We start from the raw sequence: 21,501 nt of genomic DNA on the forward strand, positions 1-21,501 counted from the left end.
CAACTGAATCATCCACATGAAAGTAATGTCTAAAATGGGTGATGCTATTGCTGCATTCAAAGGATTTCTTGAATTTTTCACTTAATGTTAACAAAATACGGAATAATGTAGTTTAAAGACATGGAACGATTTCTGTTCTGTGCTGTTAAGTGTTTTGCTTTCCCTGCTCTTGCCACTAGATGTCAGCTGAGTCTTTCAGAAGAAGTTCCCAAAACACGTGTTCTTGTTTCATACTTCCTTCTAAACTGAGTGTGGTGACATCCTGCCCACTTGTTTGTGTATCTGTTTTAGTTTTAGGTCAGAAATTATCTTGCACATTAAGAAACTAAATTGAAGTTGCTCAATCGATAAGTTGTAGCTGTCAACACCTTCATAGTATTTGTCCAGCAGAACCAAATCTTGAGTATCTAACAACCAACTAAGTAGATGACAACAACATAAATCAAAATAATGTAAATGGACTCCTGACTTCTGAAAGAAAGGAATTTACTTAAAGAGAAAATTCTGTCTACAGTGCTTAATATTTAACCCAATATATAGCTGCACAAGGGTGCGCCATGCTTTTTTTTCCTGTAAGTTAAATTGATCAAATTAGTAAAAATTCAAGCATACATTCAAGCATACTTTTTCCCTAATGTCCCCATGTTGCCTTCAGAACAAACCTCCCAAATATCCCTTCATCTTTAGCTATGTGGGAGTTTAAGGGTGTTTTTGAAGATGGAAGGAAAGTCCTTAGCTGTCCTGTAACCCTGTACTCTGTGCATGGATGTTTTTCTTCGACAGATTGTTAGGCTTCCACCAGCTCACTAGATCTTTTATATATTTCCAAACTGAGAATATTAGTATCTTCAGGTATTTCTATTACATAATAGTATTACATAATGCATGTCATATAATATAGTGTAAGAAATATTAATAGGTATTTGATAAAAACTTAGCTATAGCTAGCTATAAATTATTCATAAATAAATATTAAAAATTTCAGTAAATATAATAAAACCCTGGTTTTGCATCTCTTAAAATATCTCATGGCAAATTTTAGAAAGAAGTACCTGTATAGTTGCATCTATCACAGTTATGAATATCTTACTGAAGCTTAAGAAATAGTGAATGGCAATGCACTTGGTATAAAGCTGCCCGTTGCATTACGAAAGAGCAAGCTGGCCTCATTTAGGGAAGAATGTATCATGAGGTGTTCATAGTGACCCTTGTGGCCTCCATGGTAATGTTTGCATTTTTGCTTTTTTTGTGAAGGTTCCAAGAGCTGAAATGCAGAAGTGGGTAGAAAGTAATTTCCTTTTCACAGAACTTCCTTAACTTTGAAAACTATTTCATATCCTAAATTGAGGTTAAAGACCAGTGCCTCAAAGTGCCCCAGAAAACATTGAAAAATGTGGAAGAAAAAGGAATGTGAAAGGAAAAGTCATAGCACCAGTCAAAATTATCTGATAATTTAAAGATAATTTATTTTTATTTTGTTGTGAGACCACAAAGGCATAAAAACATTTAGGGTTTTATTAAGTAATAAAACTCTAGCTCTAATATGACCATTTCATTCTTTTAAAAATCTGTTTTTTCATGTCTAATACTTCCTAAGTTCTTTCTTGTCTCTATGTCTTTTCACCTTCCCATTTGTTTTTTCATTGTGGTCAGTATGCTTCCATTTATGAATGCTTCCATTGCTCTTTAATTATGACATGAGTACCACAAAAGGTGCTGCTTCTCTCTGCAACATTTTGGAATTTTTAGTTCAGCTGTGGGAGGCAATGGTGAATAGTGTTGAAAGCTCTTGTATGCCAGAAAGCTTATCAAAATACCTCTTTATAGAATTGGGTGATCTCAGTTTTATTTTGGCAATTTAAAATGTCTTTTACTTAGATGTCAAAGTAAAATTTAATTTCGGCTTCAGAACATACATCACAAATTGGATGTTTTAACACCAAATGAAAACATCTTACGCTATTTTAGTTTGTCTAAATCTTCTTTTTCTATAGGTAGACTATTATAACAAACTGGAATACTTTTGAGCAGATTAAATTGAAAGAAATCTGACCCGGATGCTCTTAAGGATTTTTATTATTCCTTTCTGGAGAAAAAGAATTTCTTCCCCCACAGTTTTGTTTGTGCATATGTGAATTCTTGCATGGGCTAGGGATATCATGATTTGTCAAAAGTCACTATGTTTTGAAATCTGCTATCAGCATATGGAGTCCAATGATTAATAGTGTTGAAAGCTTTAATATGCCACAGTACTTATAAAACCCAAAACTTTTTAATATATGTGGATATATTCTGACTTTGGTAACAAGGTTCTGCTTCAGGATGAGATTGTTGTTTTAACATTTACAAGATGAAATGCATCCATATGGTGGCTGGTTGCTTTGAGTGTTCTCTGTTATATTTTTGTATTCCAGCATGCACATACAGAAGAAAATCTGTATCATTTATGCTTCTCTCTCTGGTGGTGTTGCAGCTCAAAGGAGCAGCCAAGGTCAGCAAGGGTTTATTAGTCAGTCTTTCCTAATGAGCTGTTCAGGCTTTTCAGCATTTCCATGTGGTGAACTGATGAAGGTCTCCCAGCTTGTGGTTAATTATTGATACTAATCTTGCCTAACTTGAAATGTTTCAGTCTTTCAACTGCTAAATGTATGGTTGCACCACTGTGTGTGTACTGCATGCCTTTATGAATCTTCATCTTGGTTACTTCGTCCTCTTGGAGGAATTCTCCCTGTTCACTGCAGAGCCTCTCTGCGATGCAAGAGAGGAAAAAATGTCAAGATTAAAAAAAGCATAAAAGTTATGAGAAAAAAGAGACTGAACTCCTATGAAATTGTATTAAAATACCAATTTCAGAACTCCTAAGGCTGCCAGACAATGGCAGCAACATTATCTATGAAGTTTGCATTTCCTAAAATAGTAAAATTCCAGCAGGAAAAAAAAATTTCCTGAACTGAAAAATTTGCATAGCCATTGCTATAGAAGGTAAAGTGGCAGACTAGGGAACAAAGAAATGGAGCAATAAAACAGTAACTTTTTTCAGCAAACAGCACTAAGTCTCTTTGGAACCACTTGACAATTTTGTCTTCTTTCAGAAATGAAGCTTGAAATTATTCTTTATGTTGTGTGAAGATATTCCCCAGTTAGTTAATATTTTAAAAATCTGCACATTACAATTTCAAATCATACTCTATAATAAAATTATTGATGAAATTTTAAGCATTCCTGCTGTGCTCTGATACTTACAGTAAACAAAATTTTCTTATTCTTCTCCTCCATTTGTCATATTTTTGATGCAATGTATGCTTCTCATTATTATTTTCCTTTAACAATATGTTTACATTGTTAATATTTTCTTATCAGATAGTTTGAATATCCCGGAAGATTCTTCTTTCATTGTGTTGTGGGTTTTTTTCAATATGGCTGCTTGCCATATTGCCATTCTGTTATTTTCAATGCAATTTCACTGTGAGACTTGTATTGTTTAAACTTCATGTCAGCTGCGGAATGCTGTTAATTACACATGTTGATCCAAGGATTCTCCTGCTTATTTAAGAAATTACCACAGACCATATTCCCTAGATTGAAAACAGTGAAAATCTCTTTAACTCTATTTCAGCGCATGGACGTGGTAGTACATAGTTAAAATGTGCATAGGGCAGGACAATTTATAGCATTTGAACATCAGCAAGAATGAGTTCTTGCTCAAATTTAGACACATTACGAAAAATTCTGCTTAGTTAGGGCTAAAACAAAACAAAAGCAGGTTCCTTATAACCTGCTGCATTTTTCATAGTTTATGGAAGTTAATCTGTCCCATCACCTTGCCTTGAATAAACATGTTAAGTACTCCGGAGAATAAAGTAGAGAGCACACTTTGAACAAGAGGACATTTTATTTTCACAGATATTGAAGATCTCTGTAACATAGGAAACAATTGTATACAAGAGAAATTAACTGAAGTGTCATAATGGAATTATAAAAGCCATTAAAAATTAGGTAGTATCAAATTTACCATTTTAGTTTTGAAAACATGTACCCTATGCTTTCTTGCAAAAATTATCTGCACTTTGAAATTTACTACACCAGATACTTGTTTAAGTCTAGTAGTTGTATAGTTGTTTTTTTTTTTTATTAAACGTGTAATATTCTGTTTTGAAAAAATTCTGGCTCTAATATTCCTGATTTTAACAGGACAGGGACAGATTTGTCAAGGATAAGCATTTTGCCGATAAGGGAAAATCTGTCTGAAATTGGAGGTTAAATTTTTAAACATAAAACTATTTTTTCTCATGTTCAGTAAAGACCTGATTTTAGAAGCTTTTGACTTTGCAAATCTGGTGATCATTGATTGCATCTTCTGGTGTTGAAAAAACTTTCAATTGCCATTTCCACAAAGCCACCAAAGTTGTTATAAAATAACAGTGGGTCAAAACTAAGTTCCACTGATTAATGGTTGACACAAGTTACTCTTGATTAGGTGGGGATCACCCTTCAGAGAATGCTTTCAAAATGAAAGTCTGTCTCCTGACCGTCTTATTGATGGTTAGGCAATGAAAGAAAACCCACTGGAAAGCAAAGCAGACAACCAGAGCTGGACATGTGTATGAGATGTGAAAGGTGCAATTTCAGGTAAAAAACAGTGAGTAGAGATACTAGGACTGGCAGTCCTTATAGCATACACTGTACTAGAGGCACTACACTGGCAAGATGAAGGGCAAAAGAGCCTGGAAATTAGGACAGAAAACAGTAGGAGATAGATTGCAAAGACTTTGGTCTGGGCATCACAATACAAGTTTTACTTATATGTGGGCAGTATTCTCCAGAATATATGTCCTGGAATGAATACAGTCCCTTCAGTATTTGATGTTAATTTTGTTGGTCAGTAAGCAATACCCTCCCTTGCTTTATTGGTCAAGATTTGATCTGAATATAAGTAATTTCGTAATAGTTTTTTCTACCGTCATAAGTTTTAATTTTAGGATGTTTAAGTATAAACTGGACTTTACAAGATGTGTTAGGATTGGCATGTAATATTATTATTCATGGACCTAAGGTTTAACAGATTTATTGGGATGCTTACATTTGCAAAAATATTCAATCACAGTTCATTTTTAACTTACTTTGCAACTACATGTTGAGTCCGAGAATCTTAAGATAGTTTTTTGTAAAAGAAGTATATCATTGGTGACTGCTTGAGGAAAACTGACTAAAATGACCTGTGACTCATCTTGAAGCAGGAATTTTGCAGTTTGAACAAGTGCAGAATCTGTTTTTCCAGGTCAGCATTATCAGGCCTTTTCTATACTGGTATTGTTTCTCTTTCTGAGGGTCCACACTTTGTTCTTACATACCTTTCAACTTCAGCACACACAATGCAAAAGTCTTAAAAGCTTGCTGCTTTTCATTATTGAATTTTTAACTTTTGTCTGGAATATCTCCCATTGTGTTCACTGAATGAGGTACTAGTTCTGTCGAAGAGAAAGTTTCTGCATAGCTGCACAACATGGAAGCATTGGTGGAAAGGGATAAAATTAAGATTGTTCTGATTGCTCCCTTTTGAGTAATCGACAAAGGCTGTTTTTTCTGAGACTTTTTCTTCTGTAATATTTTCTTCAAATTTTATAATTTGAATGTCTAAAGTAGTGTGGTGATGCATAATTAGTCTGCAGTATATGTTAGTTTAAAATAGGTGTGTCTTTTACACAAATACAGAGTCATTTCCATAATTGATGTTATACTTCTCTTTATCCATGTAGAATCTCTTTCTTTTTTTGTTTTGATTGCACTTGAGAACACTATTTTGGTAGAGAGACTAATCATCTCTAAAAATTCTCAAAACTTTTAGACAAAAGTTATGTTCATTATGTGCTGCGGTGCTGGGGTGATGAGTTTGCCCGGCTCACGTTCAGCCCCGATCAGCGGCGAAGGGGCGCTTGAGGAGCCCGGAGCTCCTATCGCGCCTATGGGTCCCGATGAGATCCACGATGCGAGAGCAAGGAGGGCGGCAGACGCAGGGAGGCGCAGGCAAGGAAAGGAGGACTCAGCCTTCAGGAAGGGTTGGCAGGTTTATTGGAGGAAGGTCGAAGGGGGAGAAAAAGCAGGGTGGAGGGAGAAGGACTGAGCACCGAACTGAGGGCAAATGACAGCTTATAAGGGAAGGGGGAGGGCCTGGGAGGGGCAACACGACGGCAAATGAGGGTATGAAAAAACTGATACATAGTTTGATGAACGTATGAGGCTAACAAATCAGCAAAAAACTGGGGAGGGGTCCCTGCCCTTGCCCAATCACTTGACACCCTGGGGAGAAGGTTCTAGAAGGAAAGGCAGGGCTGCCAAGTGATGGACAAAGGCCAGGGGTGGGGACAACAAGACACATCTGATGGATAGGGGAGGGGAAACATGATAGACAAATAACGATAAGAAATTGGGGATTTCCAGGGAAAGAGGGGGAAACTATTCAGGATGAACCAGACCAAATCAAACAACGTTACATCACACACCACCACAATTATGAAGAATGAAAATTGTTAGTTTGTAAAAGTGTAACTACTTTTTTTTTCTTCTCGTGGCACTATTTGACTGAATAATTCCTGTTGAGAAGTATTCATTGCTGCTCATTTTCTTTCTATAGATATGTAATTTTATCTTTGGTTGCTGTTTTCCATGTGCTTTACTAATAATGATTTTTGCTTCAGCTTTTACTTAATTCAAATAATTGGTTGCAACTTAGCAACATATATATTTGCTTTCCTATATAGTTACAAAGCTTTGTTATAATGGCTGATCTTATAGCCTGGTTGCCAAAGAAATTAGCTCTTTATATGGTGAAGCAATGTTGACAGTAAACTCTCCTTTCCATCTCCTTCCCAAAAGAAAAGGAAGAAAAGTGAAGAAAAACAAGGTTGCATTACAATTCTGGAAACATCAGCCACACTAATAAAATCAAATTCAATGTTGGTTTACGACTTTGAATTTATGTGACTGCACAGGATCAAAGGATTTGTATCCCACTGGACTGCAAGGTCTATAGTTCATGGCAAAAAACCTCATCAAAAAGAACATTTTAGTAGTAGGGCTTTTCATTTTAATCAGCCACAGTAATAAAAAAGCTGTTAGGTGTCCAAAAACATTCTCCCAAGATCAGAGACAACTTGCTCTCTACTACAATCAGTTTTCTTATTGGATCCATACTGCCTCTGTAGTTTTTGTCACTGAAACTTCATCTTCAACTTGTTTTCAGCCATTTTTTGCATTGCTTTCACATTTAACATGCCAGATGTAAAATATGTCACATCATCATGTAATTCCCTGGCAATTGAGAAATACTGTAGCTTATCTCAAGTAAATTATCATCAAAACAAATAATTCATATAGAATTTTAATTATCAGTCTATATTTCTACATATTGTATTTTAAAATATTTTATTAGCAATGTTCAGGGTATTTTTTCCTCATTGCATATAATCTTCTGAACACCACCACAGAGAATAGGTATCAGTATTTTTGTGTGCATGGTAACTGAGGCTGTCCTAAGACTATGGTGACAGCTGCAAGTGAGAAGTAGAGTAAGATAGTAACTACAAAGTTTGTGATAGGAAGGGAATGTTTGGATTTTGCATGTTAACTGGTCATGGTCCTAGTTCAACAAAAGTTTGAAAATAATTTTTAGCTTATGGTGTAGTTTCATACTTTGATTACCTTTGTCTCATAGAAATTGCATGCAATATATGATTTACATTTATTGGCGTGTTGCATGCTGAGTCACCTCATTCCATTCTGCAGAATTTAAATGTTTAGCAGAGTTTAACAATATTAGGTATTTTGCCAATTAAATTGTCCACAAAATTACGTTTTCTTGGAAATTTGTAGGTTGGTGTCAATTTAGCTGGGTACCCATTTTTTACATATTATGTAGGATTTATTTTTCCTAGCATAAGCTATCTTGCATTTAGGAAGAATCAACACATAGTCACTTTCTATAAGGATTGTTAGCTTTTGAATGGCATGACAGGTAGCTGCTTCTTTTAGGCAAATTCTGGTGGGTGTGGTATTCCATTGTCTGGGAAATCATTGCTGCCTGAGATACATGCAGGCTTAAAGTGGGTTTTGTCAGTGAATATTTTCATGGGTTGATGTTTTTAAAAGAATTTATTCAAATAAGAAACTTTAGTATTGGTGGGAATTTTATAGGTTAGCTACTGAACATTTAAAATCTACGTAAAATGTTAAATTATCCATTATTAATATTTATTTATTAATAACCTGAAATTTACCCCTTTAAGCATACATTGCTAACAGTTGGCTGTATTATGTATTATTTCATCTAGTTTTTTAGAGTTTTTTATCATTTGTCTCAAGAAATAACATTGTTAAGCAAACGTGCCTGTGGTAAGAAGTTAGTAAATCCAAGGCATTAACAATTTTCTGTTTGATAGAAATCAAGAAGAATGTAGATTCCAGTGAAATGTCTCTGTAGGCACAAAGATTCCACAGTAGAGTACATCACTTACTGGGTGGTGAAGTGGACATAATAGGATTCTTAAATGTGGAGTGTGCTGTGGAATACAATGAACATAATTAGAGATATTTTTCTATGTATTTGGATTCATAATGCTTGCAGGATCTTGAAAGTTTACCAAAAAATTTCAGGGGCACATCAAGAGCTCTATCTGATTATTTCATTAGAAGTTATGGAGAAGTTATTTACCCTTTTTAATTGGGTTGATCTGAGTAAAGTGGTATGTATGTAGGACAGCTGTAGAAAAAGAACTGGAGATGAGCTGGCACGAGCTATGTGTTGTATAACGAAGTTCTCCAAGTGATTTAATTTGTGCAATCTTAAATTGTTAGATGATGGTTCTTAACCATGAAAAGACTGAAGGAAGGATGTGTATATGTGCAGGAAAGAAACAATACCTAAATTAATGTTAATTGACAGAAACATTTACAGAGCAGACACAAGATAATTAGGATGAGGAGCACAGACTTTATGGCATCCTGGAGATAACTCTGTGAAGAGCATGGAAAAGAGCACAGAACATTAAGAGATAATGGAAGGTCCACAGAGAGCAGTGAGAGAAGATGCTGGAGCTTAAAAGGATACAGGACTTTCTGCAGCCCATAATGAAAGGGGCAGTTTGTATCTTGTACAGAATAGTCTCTTAAAATACATAGTCCTGGTCAGCAAATATGTAGAGTGTCCTTGTCTCATAGATCTGCTTTGCATGGCTGTTCATACTCTTTGGAGAGTGATAAAAGTGGAAATGTGTTTGTTACCTTATACTTAGGAGGTCACTGGAAACTTACCACTAGTGAAAAAGAATCAGAATCCCAAAGTCATAGAATATGCTGAGTTGTAGGGACCCATGAGGATCATCGGATTCAGCTCCTGGCCCTGCCTAGAACACCCAAGGGTCATTCCATGTGCCTGATTCAATTCCTGTACCCACTGTATTCTACTGTCAGCCTTTGGCCAGTTTATTTGTACATATTGAGTCTAGTGGATCTATAAGGACAATGAGTAGGAAATAGCTGGGGGTTTTGTTTGTTTGTTGTCTCAACTGCTTTTGCTACATTTCCTCTATAAAGCTATGTATTTATTATTTTTAAATTGGAAAGAGAATTGGACTCTATGCATTGGCTACATTAATATTTAGAGATCTGGGATTGTTTGAAAGAGTTCAGTCGTTACTTTTTTATTGTGAGGTGTAGGAACAATTCTTACTGTGTGCCCTTGACAGTGATGGTATACCATATGTAACTGTTATGTTTGTTGAGGTATTTGTTAGAGAGGAATTTTGATTTTTATGTAAACTGGCATGGGTTTAACTTTTTTTTTCCCTGTGGAGAAATCCTTTGCTAAATCTCTGATTGTTGTTAAAATTTAAAACAAATGTATGTTTTTTCAAGGACACAGATTCAACAAAAAAGAGCTTCTTTTCTTTTGTAAACACAATAGAAGAATAAAAAAGTGTGAACTCTTCCAAAAACTGAAGATTAAATTATTTACAATGAACAAAACCAATTTAGAGGCTCTCTGTGAAAAATTTCTTTTCCTCTCTTTTCTGTGCACACTACTTTAATGGCCAAAATACTATTAAGAAAAAAAGCTGTAAAGTATATAAAAAAAGCTTTTAATTGGCAACTCAGTAATTCTTGTCTTTTTTTTTTCCTTTTTTTATCTTTTTTCCTTTTTTAATATCCTCCTCTCTAGAAAATAGCCACATCTCCTAACTATATCCCTTGATACTTTGTGTCTTCTTTCTTCCCACTTTTTTTATTTTCATGGCTTGGCATAAGTAACTAATTAGATGTAACAATCACTGTATAAAAGTCAGAGAAGGGAATAAAATCAAGCTCACTTTCTCCCTAATATGTTATTTTTCCACTCTAATTAGAGTAAAAACTTGTAAATGTGTGTGTTTCTCAGTTAAAGAAGAGGTCTGTCTCTGATATACCTAGCACAGCTTTATTCATTAAATATGTGTCATTTTTACACAGTCACTTTTCAGAGTAGAATTACACTGTAAACGCTTGGGAAAAAGTATTAGGCATTGACAGTGAGCATGAGCTTGCTAGTTTCAAAGCAAAAGTTCTGCATCTTGCTTGTTCTGAACAGTATTTTAGGGAATATTTGTTTTTATGATTTACTGTTAAAATTCTCAGGATTTTTAAACATTTTTGGTGCAAATAAGTCTGGACTAATAAGTTAGCAACTGTTTTTTGAATGTAGATGGCTGTAAATTTATACTTTCCTTGTGTTCATGCATACAAATTGTTCCTCAGCTTTTCATATTAGAGCAGTTCTGTGTCATGGTTAAAAGTTTTTGTTCACATAAAATCACATTATATAAAGCAGTGAAACAACAAAAAATGTACTTCAGTTGATTGCATTTAATTGACTGTAATTTACTTTATTGACCGTATGAAATGAGACTGTAATCTTTCTCTCACATATCAGAGCACAGTGAAAAGCTGTCACATTGGTTTTGAGATTTGTCTATGTCAGTCCACATTAAAGACATTTAGACAACCTTTGGTTACATGAATGAGAGGATTTAGTCTTTTTCTTTTGTGAAAGAAAAAGACTTTTAATTTATGATTTGTCATCTGATACTGTAATGGTTAATGACAGTATTGTACATGGATTCAATAATTGGAATTTTTCTTCCTTGAGCATGTGCTTCATCATTTCCTAGGTCCTGTGGGACCAAGGCTGAGTTGTTGGCATTGTCAGAAAATATAATTTGCCCTTTTTCTGTGTTGTGTCAAGTCACTTAGCAGGTGCCAAAAGGAGGTCACTGGAGACATACACCAGAGGGATGGATGTAAAGGGAGAATACAGGAAGACAGTAGAAAGCCAATCCAAGCACTCCTGTTGTTTTCCAGGTTACAGTGTATTAGTATTTTTGGATATTTAAATAATCCTCTTACATGTATTTTAGTAAAGAGAGGTCTTTATTTTTTTAGGGATGGCTTTTATTTTACCCATTAACAGAAGTACTTTTTTTAGGCAGAGGGTAACACAGGCCTTCTAAGCTTAAATATAAATGTCTGTGTTTGAGGGATCTGAGAGTCAGCTGGGATCACTTGCTTGGTGAATTGGTTTTACCCAAGGAAAATGGATCCTGTCCATTTCAATGGCAGATACCAGACAAATCTCAACAAATTAAAGAAACTGATTTGTAAGTACAACTGCACTAATGAGTCTTGAAAAGCAAAATAGGCAAGAACCTTCTTTAGTTAGAATCAGAGGTGAAAAAAAGCCTGCATTCCAAGCAAGAGCAGATTTGGAAGCAAAAGACATTTTATCAAGGAGGATAGACAGAACTGCCTGTTTATTCAGCCTCTTCAAAATGGGTATTGGGTGGAAGCAGAGAGCCGTGGAAGAAAGGAAAATGAGGTACATTAGCCAGGAAGGCCAGTTTTAGACTTCAGAATAGAAAAGGGCATTTGACAATACTCAAGCTGAATCACGTCTTGCAAAGGAAATTTAAGGGTTCACTGAAAGTATTTTTCAGCAGTGGAAACAGAAAAGAACTAAGGAAACAAGGGGAGCATTATCCAGTAAGGGTGAGGTGGAGACAAAAAGCATTGTTGATTTAACCTAGAAAATTAAGACCAAATGAGCTGCCCCGAATTTCAATAGCAGTGGTCATGAACACAGGGACAGAATTTTTCTTAAACTGAAAAAACACACAGCTTTTAGTACTGAATAAAGCACAAAGATTAGTTTTTTGCATATGACAATTCTTTTTATCCTAATACAGAGTTGACTCAATGAGTCTGTGATGTGCTGTCCTTTGCAGATCCTTTCCCCATAGAATTGCCACACCACTGATCAATCCCTTCTGTGGCTATGTACAGTGCAGCCCTCTTTCTTGGATTGCAGCATGTATTTTCATACTGTTTCCTTGTCTGATAGAATTATTGTGAATTCTGAATTTTAACTGTGTACTTTAGCGTAATAGCAAAATATCATTTGCCTATTTATTATTGACAATTAATGCAAGAAAGATTGTGCCAAAGTAAGGAAACTTTTATCAGTAGCACATTGCTGTGTGAATTAGACTTAAGATACTGACGAGGTACTTTCAAATTGATGATTGAAATCTGATTTCAGCACATTAGGGCTTTTTCTTTTAAGCTAGCAGTATGAAGAAAAAATAGTAATAAAGCTTTATTGAAACATTCATGCTTCAAATATGGTATTTGTAGAAGTAACCTGGGAAAAATATATATCTACTTTCTTAGAAATTTAGGCAGTTGTATCAATTCTATGTGTGTGTGTAGAGGAGAGGGAGTATGTCAATGGCTGACTGGCAAGAGTCACTGATACAATGGAAAGCCAGAGAACCTCAATAGACCAGGGCTTGAGGGCTTAATTTGATACTCTCTGAAAAAGCATATTATTGCTGCAAGAAAATGAAATGGTCAGGGGAATAGAAAAATGTTCCTTGCAATAGTTTATTTGGTATTGAATGTAGCTATACAATCCAGATTTCTCAAATGAGTGCTGCTGGGAAGCAAGCAACCAGGCTTCTATACCAGTCAGCAAAGTGGCAAATGCAGTTTTCAAATGAAAAGAAATATATCTAAAGCTTACTGGTGAACATCTCCCACATTGTTCTTTGTAGTCTTGCTTTCATTTTATACAGCAATTTTTACAGAAATTTTCTTTGTTAGGATTCAAAATCCTCTACCCTTCAGAAATAATGTTCATTCATGTATATAAGCTTTAGTTTCATCTGCCTTCTATTATCTTCTGCCCCTCCAGCCTTCCTCCCATAACTTCCTTCCATCAAATACCTTGTTTCCTGCTAAAATATTTTTACATTTCATCTTGCCTTCTTCTGTGACCAAACTACTACATTTTGATGATGTTTGCTCTCCATTCGATTTATCATATGACTTTAGAGCATTTTATCTCATTTTAAGAAATATTTTCCAGGAAGCAGACCTTTATTAAGAATATGTATTTTTTATGCATATATATAAAAAATAGCACATATTATATTAATATTCATATTCTTGAAACTGGTTGAAAGTATTATCATAGGTATATAAGGTGATCTTACTTTGGTGAAGAAGACTTACTTTGACATGAAAAGTAATTAAAATAAAATTGGTTTCTTACTTATTACTAAATAGAAATATTACTTATTTTGTTATTACTAATGCTTAGTGTTTTTAGCTTTAATTCTTGTTTATAGGGTTTTTTCAAGCTACAGAAAATAATTCTGAAAACATGCAAGTTTTATTCTTTTTCTTGCTTTTCATTCTTTCACCTCAAATATAATTTTGACTTTAAACTACCAATTTTATATTGTAAATTAAAACTGGAGATCTGTGTTTGGAGAGGCTTATAATACTAACACAGTTGCTTTTATGCCTATTTAAACGTAATAAATAGTTTTGTTAGATGCTGTGCTTCTTTTACAGTGTGTTTTTAAGGTGGCTTCAGATTTACTGCTGGGAAAATCTTTAACGTTCAAAGTAAATTGTTCTGTGAGGGAGTTTTTGATGTCCAATAGGAGCAAAGCACTATGATAAAAAAACTCCAGTTAAATTCCTTAAGGCAAACTTACTTCATTACCTCATTTATGGATCAGTATGCCAAGTTTAAAAAGAAAGGCAATTTCGTTGGAGCAATTCAAATGGCAGAAAATCTTGTGATAGTTGAATTGAACTAATAATAAAGATGAGTGCCAATAGAGTAATAGTAGGAAAAGGAAGAAAGCTAAGTAAATGTGTTGTTATACATATTCGTTCTGAGTCATCTATAAAACTAACCAAAATTGAGTTGTTTCCAATGCAAATTTGTTTGATTCTCTCTGTAAGACTTCAAACTTGATTTCCTACCTTTACACTTGCTTGTGTAAAGGAGCATTTTATACCCAGTGTGTTCAGACTGTTTACTTTGGATTTTATCCTACAAAACTGATTAGAATCCAAGCTGACCATACTCCTGTAAGTATGAGTATCTTGTTTGCATATCTAGTCAAACTTCATTTCACAATATAAACCCACAACTATTACATTATATTTGCCATGTTGAGCTACAGATATGTGACTTGGATGCACATTACTTAATGCTATAAACTAGTAGCTCTGAGCTAATACTCAAGTTGGAATGGTAAATAGGGAGTCCTGTGTTGCCACTTCCGACAAGCACTTCATGGGAATTTTAAGTGTAAATTCCTGTGCCTGTAGGAATTTGAGAAAATCACAGTTTATTAGCTGTTTCTGTTATGAGGTTGGCTTCCCTTTTGTAGAGGGATCCTGGAAGAACCATGAAAAGCTCTCTTTCAGGAGTCATTGCCTTGCAAAGAATCATGGTAATATCAGCCAGCTGTCTGATAGTATCATGGCATAACAGAAAATTACTTGTAGGGACCTGATAACCTGGAATAGCAGTATTGGATTGTATTGGATTTTTTAAAGGAGATATTTCTGTGCCAAGTTTTTTGTATCTTTCTGACATATAGTAAGAAAAGTGGGGTTTTTTCCTTACTTACTTAGTTATCCAGTGAAATCGTCTTTATTCGCTTGGTTCTAATGTTTATTTTCCTGAATTGTAGATTAAAATATATCTGGAAGAAATGAAATTTTAATCTAATTGCAGAGATAAACTTGAAGAATTTATGTGTACCTCTGTGAATTTTATTGATGATAAATGATAAAAGATATTACTTTATTTAATGTTTTATCTTGAATGAATGTCAACCTCCATTGTGTTTAATCTATTTTTTACTTCCTAACATGTTATCTCTCTATATATGTATATATGACATATAAATGAAATGAAATAAGCAATAAACTCATGTCATTAAATAGAATAACATTTGAAAAAGCTACCATTTTTCCATAATATACCATTAATTATTGCATTGAGTTAAAAACCGGTAAGTCTGCTTAATGATAAGGTACAACTTAAAATTTGCCCAAATTGATGTTCTGGATTTTTTCCTTACAAAATATATTTTGTTGAAAGACACCCTGCTTACATTTCTTTAAAGATTAGTAATTGTCCAGTTATATAATAGCTTGCAATAAAACCATTTAGAACTGGGAAAGAGAAGTGTTTCCCACTTTGATTAAGAACATAGTTCAAATGTGAAGATTTTTAACAGACTACGAAATAAACACTTCAAAAAAATATTTGCACTAAGGGTGTTTTTTTCTTGTTGCTCTGCAGTCTCAGTTTGAACTCAGGGTATTCCATATTCGTGGAGAACATGCTGTCTCAACTGCTCAGCTTGAGGAAACCATTGCACATCTGAAGAATGAACTTGATAATAAATTAAACAGAAGAAATGAAAAAGCAAAGGATATTGGTGTTTCTACTGAAGATGATAACCCACCAAAGGCATACCGAAATGTATGTATACAGACTGACAGAGAAACTTTTATAAAGCCTAGTGAAGAAGAAAACAGAGCTGTGAAAAATAACCAAATAGTACCCAAAAAGCTTAATATTTCTTCTTTGACACATAGTATATCTGCCCAAAGTGAAAACAAGGACAATTACAATGTACAGTCATCAGAAAGTGTCTTGTCTTGTCAACCAAGACAAATGCTGCCTCCTCCACCACCACCACCTCCTCCCCTTCCTGATTCTTCGCTGTCTGCTGTAGTTCCTCCACCACCACCTTTGCCAATGGGTCCTGCTTCACTCACATCTGAGTTTGGATCTTGTCCATCGCTGCCACCTCCACTTTCTGAAGGCTGTAGGGATTTTCAAGCACCACCACCACCGCCACCCCCACCGCTTCCGGGGCTGGGACCTCCTGTTCCTCCTCCACTGCCTGGATCTGGGTTACCTCCACCCCCTCCACCTCCTGGGCCTGGGTTCTTTTTTAATAGCACTTTATCTTCAAACCAAGGTCCTCGAAAACCTGCCATTGAACCTGGCCGTCCCATGAAGCCTTTGTACTGGACACGAATACAATTGCAAGATAACAGGTAAAATATACTTACTTGGACTTGCGCTGCTGCTTACAGGTCAGTGTAGAGACATGGAATTTACATAATTCTAGAATAAAACCTGAATCAGTTCTAGAAGTCTGAAAAAATAAGTTGTTTTAAAATATCATATTTAAATTAAAATTATATGTATTATAAATGAAAACTTTTTGCATCATAACAAAAACATGTTTTATTTGGGCTTTTTCTCCCAATAATTCAAGCACTGCATGGATAACTATAGTGACAGAGTGCTTCCCAGATTTAGCACTAAAGTGTAAAAGGGTAGCCAAGAGATTAGAAAGATTTTTTTTCTTAAAATTAAGTCTGTGTTTGCATTAGAATTGAAATGTTAAAGTTTGGTCAGGTGAGAATTTAGTTTCATTCTTGTTTTCCAGCCACTTTGTGATCCATTCTCCAGAGAACTATATTGTGTCATCCTCTGTGATTCCAGTTCTAGAAACTGGAAACAGTTAAACTGGAACCTAACCTCTGTGCATAAGTCTGTCAGAGCAGGAAGAATAAAGCATATGTGTAAATATATGCAGCTCAGCAACCTGCAGCATGAAGTGTCCATTATGGACAAGTCTCAGTACTGATGGAGACCTCTACAGCTTTAAAAAAAAAACAGATATAAAATTTTAAAAAGAATATCCTCCTTACTGTGATTTAGTGCAGGGATAGAATCCCAGATGTGTTTGAGGGAGGGATGCCATCCAGAGGGACCCTGATATGATTGAGTAGTGGGACTGCAAACAAGTCCAAGTGCAAGATCTTGTACCTGAGTTGGGGCTCCCAGTATCGGTAAAATCTGTGATTAGAGGAGGTAGATTTAGGTAGAATATAAATAAGAAATTCTTTACTGTGGGATTGATGAGGCACTGAAAGGTTTCCAAGAGGACCTGCAGATGCCTCTTTTTTGAAAGTGTTCAAGGCCAGATAGGATGGTCTAGTGGAGGTTGTCCCTGCCCATGGGAAGGGGTTGGAATGAGATCATCTTCAAGGTTCTTTCAACCCAGGTAATTCTGTGGTTCTATAACAGTGTTCTAGTAGAATACATCAAATCCAAAGTTACAACAAAACATACTGTTTTGTCAATTAGTTTGAAATGTTTCATTTGCTGAACAGACATAAATAAGCATTTTTTGGCCAGGTTTTTTTGAAATTGTCCTACAGTCTTTGTTTATGCCACCTGTTTATTTAGCTGACAGGAGAAAAGCAGTTCTCCCAGTCACACTTTCTGAACCAGCATTAGTACCTTACTGCCACAGTTACTCAGCTGCTCTTTTTGGATTTGACTGATACTGACTTTCCTTCTTGTGTTTATTACTGTAATATGGAGCTCATTAGGAGGCATGGATCAAAAAGGATTTTTGGGGGATGCTTAAGTGACACAGACTATTTTATTTTAATGAAGAGCTGTTCCTTAATTCAGTCCCGTATTAATGCAAGTAATAAAATTACGTTATTATTGAGATCTTAAAGTTCAAAACTGTTATTGTCTGTGTTCAAAATAATGTTAGCCTAGCAGCATTTACCAAGATGCTAAATTTAAATATTTTAATAAGCTAAATTATGTTACTATAGCCATAATGCATCATAATATGTGCTATACAGTATATACACACAGTATATTACTTATTATTATTATATTGTTATTGTTATATTATATTATTAATACAATATACTGTTCATTTTTAGAAATTATTATAGTTTATTTATTCTGTAACATGTTTTTTATAAATTATGTATTTATTTAAATTATTTAGTATTATAATATTTTATTTTCAGGTTTCTCTATTATATTTAAACATATTTGAAGTAAATATCTGCAATTAGGTGCATTTAAATATGAGTTTTATTTTACTTTACAGCTCTGAATTTATTTTGATGAGAAAGTACCATTATTCTGGTGTAATAAAACATTGTAAGATGTCAATATTTTATATAAAGTATTTGACAAGAACAAAGAAATTACTGAAATGTCAGTTGTATAGTCTTAGTTTTTCAGAATTAAAAAGAATTGAAATTTTTCAGAATTGAAATATTTTGGAGCAGGAGTCTTGAACATTTCGGTTTTACTTTCCCAATATTTCTTTGGCATAATTGTTTCTTAGTGAATAAATAGTTGGTCCATAAATAAACTTTATTGAAATTCTTCCCATTGAATCAATTAAATAAAAGTTTTCTTTCTGAGACAGTGCTGGTTCACCAAGTTTTTGCGAGGTAAGGGATAATTCATAGCATTCTGATGAACTGCTGGTTACCAGATGTAATGGTCCAGCATTTTCATGGTCTGTATTAGAAGTGGAAATTTCTTCAAGGGTTTGCTGCTCAGATTGGAAGCTGTCCAGGACTTCTGGTTGGAGAGCCAGAAAGAATCCTTCATTCTTCAGTATTGCCTAACACAACTATCCTGGTTCAGAGACAACAACTTATATCAGGAAGGGTGAAGCTGTGGAGCTCTAAGCATGTCCTGTGACATAGAATATGCTGCATCAGCAAATGTTAATAAAAAAAATGAAAAGTTCCTTAAACATTCATGATAGTAGACAGTTGAGTATTAAGTAGAAAAAAAATCCTAAATTTGAAAAAAAAAAAAAAGGCTCCTTTTGAATTGGTAGGTATTCAGTTTTGTTGCATATTACATCTATGTTTAGTGACATCAGCCATTTGTATTTTGTAGTGGTTTTCTTCACTTTTATTAATTGCGAATAATTTCACTGCCTTTTAGTGACATCTGCTGGAAGATGTGGTCCCACCTTCTACTGATAAACAGACAAGAACACTCAGAAGTTTTGTCCCACATATTTTCCTGAAACATTGAAATTTTTGAAACAAGGCCCTTTCAGAATTGATGTGCAATGTTTGTAGCACTACATATTATTTTCCCCTAATCCAGATAAAACTGGAGGATTGTGTAAACAAGCTCCCAGCTGATCCAAAACTAAATCTGGTCTTGGAAGGCAAAAAAAGAAAGAAAGATAATCCACATTTAAAATTTGCAGTTGTTTGAATGGAGAAGAATACTGGCTAGTCTCCCAAATATAAGCCACATAATTACTCTCATTTCTCAGAACTACAACAAGGATAAATATGAGCATACAACATCTGTGGATAACATGAAGTAAATCAGGTCCTATACAAATTTCCCCAAACACATTTAAAATATGCTTGAATAAAGTTTGTTCACTATTTGTTGATACTGTTTATTTTTATAGGTCTGGATAGATTACTGGGAATTTCTCAAAAAAGCTGATTGGAGTACTTCTAATCCTAGTTGAAGTGGCAGAAATCTCTTTACATATATTTGCACAAGCTGCCGTTATTGCACCAAGAACGGTATATACGAATGATGCATAGTCTAGCAGGCATGGACTAAGTAGCTCAAACTAATAACTAAAACTTATAGGAAAACTTTTTACTCCTTACAGGAGCAAGGTATAGGAAAGGAATGCTCTGTGTGTTGCTTTGAGTTTAAATCTATCATGGATTTTCATCTATTATGGTTAGATCTATTATAGTTTCTCATAATGTTTAGAATTGTTATTATTACCTTTCCCTTTATAGGAAAACTGCTATGCCAACATTATGGGAATCACTGGAAGAACCTGATATACTTGACACTACCGAGTTTGAATATTTATTCTCCAAAGACACCACTCAGGAAAAAAGAAAACCATTATCAGAGACTTACGAAAAAAAAACCAAGGCCAAAAAGGTATTTATTGTTTCTTTGTCTTTTTTTTTTTTTTTTTTTTTTCTTTTTTTTTTTTTTTTTTGTGTGTGTGTGTGTGTGGTACTGTTTAGTCTATTTTGAGAAAACTCCCTTTTAATTTTTGGATTTTTTGTGAATGAGCAAGAAAGAAAACTATGGATTATGGATTGCTGATTCAATCTCAAATCTCTTGCTTGAGAATGCAAGGGTATTATTTACCTTGGAAAATCCTTTACCTTTGCTAATGACAGTTCCACATCCTAGTGAGGTAGAAAAAATACTGTACAGGGGAATAGAATTAAAGTTCTAATTAGTAGCTGAAAGTGACAGTATTTCAGCCATTATTTGCCCTTGAGCTGTTGTATAATTAATGCCTGTCTTTAGTTACTCCAGCAAACCTCTCTTCTACTGAGATTAATTTTGTTAGAAAAATAAAATTTAAAGCAAAATTTTTAATAAGGAATGCCAATTTTTTTCCAACATAGCTAAGGAGTTGTGTCAGGAAGGGGCAAGACAATCACGTCTTTGATGGCCAAAGCTGTCATTGCTGTAGCATTTAGATATGATCCATTACAGAGGCAGCTGGCACTTGCCAATTGGGATGTGCAGGTGGGAAAAACAAATGCCATTAGTAGTATTTACTGCCAGAAAAATTCTGGACTGAATAATAATCAATACTGTTTTCCTAAAACAGTGTGATTACATGTCAGAAACTACTGAAACATTTATTGTGTTTTAAATCTCTTTGAGTTGACCTGCTTGGAACCACAAGAGGGCACTTTGCATGTGAGCTGTGCTTGCTACCTTCAATTTTATAATACATAGAGCGTGAAACGTATACATGTTGGGGCTTTCAGATCTTTCAGAACATCTTTCATCATAAATTCCCTGTATTGTGTCTTAATGCAACAGCTAATGAGAAGTATCAGTAAGGCTGTAGAATTTATAGAACTCAAATTCATGCAATGCAAAAAGTAAATAATTTAAAATGGGGCCTGGATGGGGACATGCTGGCATTTGTAAATGCACACCAAAGAAATAATAGTTACAGTCCTTCAAATATTAGACTAACGTTGGGCATGAACATCTCCGTGAAAAATATTTTTATATATTTTACTTGGCAAATGCTTGAAATAAATGTGATATGTAGCAGCAGCTGTATCCATAAATTCAATTAGTTCATATATCTTATGTCTTCTTTCTAATATTTAATTTTACATTTCATTAATTTACCTTTTTTCAGAAAGAATTATGTAATAGGAAATAAAGGTTTCTAAAGAACTTTGAAGTATTTAATCACTCTAACTTTAATGGGGAAT

At 34.5% G+C, this 21,501-nt stretch overlaps 1 protein-coding gene across 5 annotated transcripts in view; it reads left to right on the forward strand.

Moving 5' to 3' along the window:
- FMN1 (formin 1) overlaps positions 1-21,501 on the forward strand; it is a 176,481-nt gene that overhangs the window by 69,920 nt on the left and 85,060 nt on the right. For all 5 annotated transcript variants that reach the window (XM_036384216.2, XM_036384217.2, XM_054515198.1 and 2 more), the window contains 2 exons: positions 15,698-16,464; positions 20,035-20,185. In XM_036384216.2, coding sequence (XP_036240109.1) covers positions 15,698-16,464; positions 20,035-20,185 — 918 coding nt within the window. The remainder of the gene's footprint in view (positions 1-15,697; positions 16,465-20,034; positions 20,186-21,501) is intronic.

The sequence above is a fragment of the Molothrus ater genome, chromosome 6, assembly GCF_012460135.2.
Source record: "Molothrus ater isolate BHLD 08-10-18 breed brown headed cowbird chromosome 6, BPBGC_Mater_1.1, whole genome shotgun sequence".
Lineage (NCBI taxonomy): Eukaryota > Metazoa > Chordata > Aves > Passeriformes > Icteridae > Molothrus > Molothrus ater.